General features: G+C 32.8%; 1 protein-coding gene across 1 annotated transcript; it reads right to left on the bottom strand.

Moving 5' to 3' along the window:
- Nucleotides 1–1,971: 1,971 nt before the first annotated feature.
- Nucleotides 1,972–5,962, bottom strand: LOC130636621 (transcriptional regulator ERG-like). The gene is made up of 7 exons (XM_057446403.1): nucleotides 5,806–5,962; nucleotides 5,418–5,508; nucleotides 3,902–4,136; nucleotides 3,580–3,780; nucleotides 3,273–3,356; nucleotides 2,919–3,164; nucleotides 1,972–2,814 (listed from the first exon to the last, which is right to left on the bottom strand). The coding sequence occupies exons 2-7, from the start codon at nucleotides 5,475–5,477 to the stop codon at nucleotides 2,225–2,227; spliced, it is 1,416 nt and encodes a 471-aa protein (XP_057302386.1). The 5' UTR covers nucleotides 5,478–5,508; nucleotides 5,806–5,962; the 3' UTR covers nucleotides 1,972–2,224.
- Nucleotides 5,963–8,176: the final 2,214 nt, after the last annotated feature.

The following is an 8,176-nucleotide window of genomic DNA, read 5'->3' as shown; positions in this document are numbered from 1 at the left end:
CCAGCTCGCATTTTTGCTTGATTATTACTTAACGGAAATGTTTCGATGAAGAAAATAATTTTTAAAAGCGTTATTTTAAATCTTGATTACTAAATGTTTAAAACACCACTCGTTTAATCCTAGCAAAGTTAAAAAGCTTAACAGCGTTTAATTCAATCCGTATGCCCTAAATTTTAAAATTTTAATGTCGTCACAAACATGGTACTATCCCCAACCTTAACTGCCACCATATTGGCCCCTCACTTTCTAAACCAATTTCATTGCCCCGCCCTGATCTAACTTTTTTACAGTACAAGCTTAACACTAAATAGCGTCTTTAACTTTTTGACTTTATGCATTAGAGCAAATTAGAAGGGTCCCTTCTTGTCTCAAAACAAAATAATTACGCTAACGAGAAATTAATTATTTTGTGGCGGAGACTGTAATCATGCTGACACGTTATTACTTGTCAAAGATTTACAATGTGTCGTTAAAATTTTCACAAAAATTATCTGCTAATTTTAACAAACGCTAAAAGTAAGTAAAAAACTAGCATTTCTTGAATGTTTTTTTTAAAATACATATTCTAATTAGAAAATTTGATGGGTCTATAAGTATTTAGAATTTCTCAGCACTTCCATAATTTCAAAGCATCAACTTTCTTACAAGTTGGCATGGATATAAAGAATACAAGTTACAATATAACTTCGTCAATGTTCTTATCTTGATATTTTTGTCTATTCATAAAAATATTATTCATAAAAAACGCCTATATTTTAGATGAGATATGCTCATTTTTTTAAAGGAAGTAGAAGTTGTTTTAAAGGCGAGTTGAGCTCGAAGCTCACACTCTCCCCTATGATGCAAAACTGAAGGAAAAAAGCGATTATTTTTGTTACATGCAAAACAAAGAACAGATGAAAAAGAACCCCAAATGTCTTTATTCTTTCCGCAAGCTTGAAAACTTGGTTGAAACTGAGTTGTTTTATCAGATGTTTTGTGATGTTTGTGATGCTTTTTTAATTTTATCGTAATCTGAGTTCGAAAACGCGTTTTGGAAATTTTACACTAAATTTTATCATGGTTCTTCAACCGTGAAAAAAATATTTTGCGGTTTTTTAAACTGTGAAACTCTTTAATATTACACAGTAAGCCATACTTTTTTAATTGTTAAGGCAAAATTCCGAAAACTATAAACTGTACAATTTAGTTCATTGTTTTTACACTGACTACAGAACTAATACGTTAACATGTCAAATCAAATTCGAAAAAGGATTTAAAAAATACCAACACATTCTTCCAAAATCCCATTAAAAGGTTCTAACAAAATAAATATTGGAACTTTTATGACACGCTGTTTTTTAAGTATGATCAAAATTTAGAGAAAGCTATAATATTCTTCATTTCGTATCAATTTTCAAGCTGAAATTATTCATTATTTTTATACATTGTGTCTGGAATGAATTGGAAACTTGTGAGAAGATCTAGACACAGACATTGACAAAATAATTGAAGAAGACCACACGTTTGATTTTGGTGGTTTGTGCAGATACGCTGTTGTAAAAACAAAATAAAAGTATTTTTGGAAAATTAGTCTAAGAATTATTCTTAACATATTCTTCATTTTTGAGTAAATCCTAGCCTCATATTTTTATAAAGGATGTTCTTATTATGAAAAAGCGTGCATATTATAAACATCGTGCTTTCTTCGGCTTTAACAAATAGTTTTTTCTCCGAAAACTAAAAATAGTACCGTTATTTTGATACAGGGCTAAACTTTGACCTACAAAGAAAAATTGACAAAAACAACAAAAACAATAACTTCTCCTTTTTTCCTACAATTATTTTCTCTCCTAAAAAATAAAATGCGAACAAAAGCTTTTATATTTCTTTGCTGGTTCTTTATAATAATGACCAAAAGCCCCTTGTGAAGGGACCAAGTCTCCTTTTTAACGGATGTCTATTTTCATTAATGCAAAGGGGCCAAAAACGTTTGTTTGTATTTTAAACTGTTCTGTTATAAAATATCTTCTGAAAAACACATGCATTATAAAAATAATACAAATAAAAAAATTGCCAAAATATATATAAAATTTATCCGTCATATCGTGTCGATATCTATTGCGTCGTGTCGTAAAAAAATACCTCAGTTAAAATGAGAAAAGTTATAGCGTCGGAAAAAACCAACAAAGAAAACTGTAACAACAACATCGTTTTTTGTTTTTTATATTATTGATTTATTAAATTAAAAATACGGTACCGATGACTGTCGGTACATGCTTGGAGGGTACGATGGTCTGCCCCAACTTGGGTAAGATCCGTATTGATTTGGAGATTGAACGGAAGAATAGCATTGTGGGTAGGTTGAAGATGGATAGCCGTAGGGTGAGCCTGGTGATGGTCCGTACGGGCTGTAGAATGGGTATTCCCCTCGATAAGCAGCAGCAGCAGCCTGGGCAGCGTGTAATTGAGCGTCAGATGTAATAGGTTGGTTTAGTTGAGCAAGTCCTTGGAAATCAAATTTATAAGCGTATCGTTTACCGTGGATTTTCGTCATGATGTTTTTGTCGTAATAATAACGAAGAGCACGACTTAACTTGTCGTAATTCATGTTGGGTTTGTTTTTACGTTCACCCCAACGTCGTGCAACCTCATCAGGATCGGTTAGTTTAAACTCTCCATTGTTGCCTTCCCATGCAATAAAACTTGCGTTAGCAGGATCGGCGAGTAATTCGAGTAAAAACTGCCATAATTGTATTTGGCCACTGCCACCGTGTGACGTTGTAGTCGGCGGCAAACTCGCTGGCTTAGGTGAGGGACACGATGGTGCGTATTCTATAAGGAAAGTAAAAACCCTCAAAGTTCAACGAAATTCAACATTCATAATATGAAAATGCATTTCGATATTGTAAGAAAAAGTTGCATCACAAAGCACTTACCACTGTGAGCAGCGGAACTACTTTCGAATGGTTTGCTGGGTACGACAGAATCACGACATTGATATGTGCTTGACGTCGATGATGACGTTGTAGATGACGAAGCTTGGAATGCGCAACTGGCTAAGTATTCACTGCCGTCAGCTCGTGCCACTGGAACGCTTCTTGAATAACCACCCACAGATGGAGAGCATGGTCTCTTGTCACCCTCCGTTGTTCGGCCTTCTGTGGTTCGTGGATAAGAGGATCCTGATAACAAAAAAATGAAATTTACATATATCTTATCCAAATCCTGGTAGCGTTTGACTAAATCAAAGGCAAATTGACAGATTTATTTAGAGACTGGGAGCTACTTACCAGGTACTTTTGCTGACGTTTGATGACTCAGCGGTGGCGCTAAGGCTTTGTCAATGTCTTCTGTAGTCAAGTTCGGTAGAGGTGCTACAAATAAATAAAATGTATTAAGTAAAAGAAACCGCTGACGTCAGCACCTCTACAAACAATTACCAAAGATAAAAGAACTTTCTTTATAAAGATTACGATCGAGTACCCATAATGCATCACGAGAAAAAACAATTTTTTTTTAAACTTTTTAGTCACGAAGTAGTTTTTAATAGATCAAAGGTATTTTTAGCTGTGGAAGTAAAAACAACATTGTTTATACCTTTTCTCAACACGCACAGATGCGCCATCAAGATGTCACCGTTATATGCTGGAGCAAGTCTCAAAAATTCTTCTCGAGTGAATTTACACAACTCTTGTCCAGTCATGGTAAACGCGTCAATGTTGACATCTTTCAAACTGAATTCTTTGATAGCCCACTGAACCCATTGTCGGACATGTTCATTTGTCCAACACATTGGATCTAAAATGTAGAAAAATATTTAAATTGTCGCCCTCAGGAGAGAGAAGTTGGGAATTCAAAAAATAAACAAAATAATGTTACAAAAGCTGGAAAATTTTTATAAAAGTAAAAAAAAATGTACCGGCAGGGACAATGACGCGTTTATCGTCAGCAGTTTCTTGAATCTCTGGTTTAACATCCTCCAATAAATTTGGTCGTTTTGGTGGGATATGGAAATCATCGAAATCCGAATCAATGGAACGTTTTTTCGACCAGGGATCATCTGATACCTTTCCTGGCTTTCCTGATGGCACTTTTTGATTGTCGTATGAATCGAATAATGATTGGTCATCCATAGAGCCCATAGAAAGTGCTTCCTAAAAGTTAAAACTGATAATGTACGTGTGAACAAGGTTTTTGTAAAAACATCGCTGGATATGTTAGTGAATTTGAGACAGTTTCTTTTTGAGACAAGTTTCTGTTTGAAAGTTTCTATGAAGTTGATCAATTGAATTTCGCTAGAGTTCATTGAGCATAAGCGCGTGCGCAGAGGTTAGATTATAATTCGACGTTGCCTTTTTGAAAAAATTAAGAATGACGTCATCAAAAGTTGGATGAAAAGTAAGCAAAAAATTTAAAAATAAAACTTCGCAAAATTTAGTAAAAATAGCTGAGTATATCATTCATTGGTTGCGTAAAAAAAAAATTAAGTGCTTTCTGAGGAGTTGTGTCACATTTTTTTACCATCATCAAATGAAAACAAACGAAAACAAAAAGAAATGTCACTTTTGGTGAAATGGGAGGGGAATCACTGGAGTGGCTTCAAAAAGAAATATTTTTACAAATGAATTGAAAGAAAAATAAGGTTTATTTATATCAATGAATGAAATTATTATATTCAACAAGTTTTCAAAGAAAAAACAAAATTATTTGTATAAACAATGAAATTATACGAAGAAAAATAAGACGGCTAGACGAAATTGAAACTCTAAAGATGTCTAATGATTTAATAGCTTGGATAGAAAAAAAAAAAAAGAGAGAAAAATAACATATTTGTTGATGAGAGATAACAAGATCAAAATATTAAGCCCGATTATTGAATTTTCAATTAGCTACACAAATCATGTGGCACCAAGTTTTCTTTGCAATTATTTCACAGATCAATGCATACTAAAATGTGTGAATCCCTTCTATTCAATACATTTTATCGGATTGCTTAATATTTAGTAAAAGCAGTCTATGTTTAAAACTTAATGTTTTTCCTATCTTCGGTTGTTATTCAAATTTCAAAAATATTATTCAGCAAAATAATTGAGCTATTAAGAAGGTGTGATAGCTGTTTTATCTTAACTCTTTCTCTCCTGACGCAAAAAAACATTTTAAAAAAGAAGTTACTTATTGTGGTATTAAACATAAGATGTATTTATATATAACCAACTATGAAAAGATGAATTCGCTCATAGCTTTGCTCAAATTTGTATGGAAAGAAACTTTATACATCAAATGTTAACTACCTACAACTTTCTGAACTTTTCGGTGTTACAATTATACATTGCAGGTTTCTTATTGCCTAAAAAACTCATGGGGCAAAGAACTACAAACCACCAGCACAGAGCATGTTGATCTGTTTTAAACAAAAGAGAGGTTTGTATATTTACCTGAGCATATGCTGTCGGATCTGGAACTACGTTAGAGTTTAAGTCAGAAGCAGGAAACATCTTTTGTGTTTGATTTAAAATCACGAACCACCTATAATGAAGTTTATATGTATTCTAAAAGAATGTTCAAGCACTCTGATCTCATGAAATGCTGCTGTGATACTAATCGTTTCTTCATGTACAAGTTGTATTTATCTGTTATAAATGTGCGGAAAGAATTAACCGTAATAACAGGAAACTCATTTGTCACTGTGTCCAGATATTTCCGGACTAAAAATGCTTTTTTTTAAAACAATACACTTGTTTTTTAATGAATGAAACGGTTATATGATATGTTACATAATTCCAAGTAGTTTTAGAAATCTTAATAAAAAATATTTATATATACCTTTCAGGTTAATCTTTATATGCTACGTGTCTGTATTTCTGTTTTTGTAACTTAGTCTTCAGTGGTATTGAGTAAACTATTTTCTTCGTGCTTCGAACAAAATATTTAATTAATTTTTCAAACAACTCCGCTGTTCCTATTCAATACGAAAACAATACATTGCTATTTTAAAAACAATTTATAGAGGCGTAATACAAAACAGTCATGACTTGCTGACCAATCAAGTTCAAACGGCGTAATTTAAACCAATCAGATTACAGTATTGCAATAATAGATCTATTATAACATTACATAAAACAAAAAAAGACAATCATGTCAAACGCTTCACAAACGATTCTGACAGCGCCATTGATCTGTTTATTGTTATGGCTCTGTTCTTTAGTCATTATAGGGTTTAACTTAATGTCAGTCATGACAAAACAGTGTCAATAACAACACAACAAAGAGAAAGTTGTAAATTTGACAAAGACCACAGAAATGACGAAATAAAAAAAAATTTTACATTGATTTTTACTGCCACGTTTTTAAATTTTCCACAACCCATATCTCTGTGCTATACCAGCCGCACTAATTTTAGGCGAGTTAGTGTAATGTTATTAAAACTAGAAAAGGAATTCTTAAATTGTTATTTACAAGCATAATTGCAATTCATATATACACGATACAGCGAAAAAGCCTTCAGCAGTCTTTATTAATCTAATCGTGCATAGTCCCTCATTAGTATCTTTTTTCTTCCTCTCAAATGAATGAACAACAACAACACTCCATCGTAGATGTTATGATTCAATAGGGGTGAGGTGCAGAATATCTTGGCAGTATCATTCAAGTGTTTTCCTTATTCGTGGATAATTAACGGACATGTAAAATTTTCAAACGGAAAAATTAGAATCTGCCTCTATCATAACAACTAATCTTTTGTTTTTTGTAACAATTTTACTTTCGGAGCGTGTGTCCAAAAAATTGTACGAAAAGAAGGACAACGCTACTGAACTGATCAAAGGTCCTTTAGCACTATTGCAGGGTGTTCCTTACTTTCTTCGCTATGCATGGGCATAAAATTGCAACAACGTATTACGAATATTATATATACGAATATATAAACGAATAATATAATCGAGTACTAGAGATGGTTACTTTTGTTTTTATTTTGTTTTTAACTTTTCCAACGCAGTTCATACAAAATACGAATTTCCTAAAATTACGCTTCCCAGTTAATATTAGGCATCCCTTTGATACGTTTTTATAAGAAAAAAAGAGTGGAGATTTTGTCTAATAGAACTGATACGGGGAGTGGGTTAAAACATTTTATGAGTGATGAATACCACTAAGAAACAATTCCCCTTACAAAACGTATCCTAAATATAGTAACATCCTCGTAACATTGGCATTTGTCATGCAACAGTTAGGCGATGATGTCTTCTGGAAGTCGAAACATGGGTTGAGTATGTATCAGAAAAACGAGACTTGTTATTACGTAAACACATTTCTGGATTTTTTTGCATTTTTGATTTGTTTACGTTTTGTGTTCTTAAGTCTCATTTACGTTCAGCGCAACAACAATAACAACAACAATAACAACAACAATAACGGTAACGTCAACAACGTCAAAACAGAAGCAACAATACCGACAGCAAAAACAACGACGACAGCAATGTCAACAATAACGACAATCAAAAAGTGTGACGGCGATTCAGCTCGTCCAGCCGCAAACCTTGTCCTGATTAAGGGGGTAAAATAATGCATCAAAAACCAATGAAACCATGGAAACAAAATCCAGACGTTTTTCTTATCTGAAGGTCTTAATTCAATTTACTTTGACTTTAAACCGTTATTTTTTCTTTTGCTTTTAAAGTTTATTCTCGTGTCTTGACAACTCCATTTTTATAGATTGTCTAATTAACTCGATCAACACGAAGCCTGTTAGAAGCGCAGCTCAAGGTTATAATATACAAATGAATTGAAGAAAAAATTATGTTGTGATGCCCAAAGATCTTTTTAAAGATTTTTAAAAGTATTAAAAAATGTCCAAATTCCAGAAACCTTACTATATATGACTTTTACAGATTAAGCAACTTTTTTTCCAAGTTTTTTTCCTTGATTTTTAATTCTTTTTTAAAAAGATTTTGCAGGAAACTTTTATAATTTCGATACAGATATCGTGACGTAGTTGTTAAGTTGAACCTCTAGAACATGCATGAACATTTACTTTATAAGAAACAAGAAATTTGGCCTGTGGTGTTCTTATTTTCATCTGTTCACCCTGGAATGTGCTTATTTTGTTCTTAGCTACATTTTGAGCATTTTTGCTTCCAATACAAAATCTAACTACAAGTATGGCAAAATCGCCATAATTGGTTTGCGAAAATATCTG

The sequence above is a fragment of the Hydractinia symbiolongicarpus genome, chromosome 3 (assembly GCF_029227915.1).
Source record: "Hydractinia symbiolongicarpus strain clone_291-10 chromosome 3, HSymV2.1, whole genome shotgun sequence".
NCBI classification, from domain to species: Eukaryota; Metazoa; Cnidaria; class Hydrozoa; order Anthoathecata; family Hydractiniidae; genus Hydractinia; species Hydractinia symbiolongicarpus.
The sequence above is the reverse complement of the archived record's forward strand: the minus strand, read 5'-3'. Positions and strand labels throughout refer to the sequence as shown.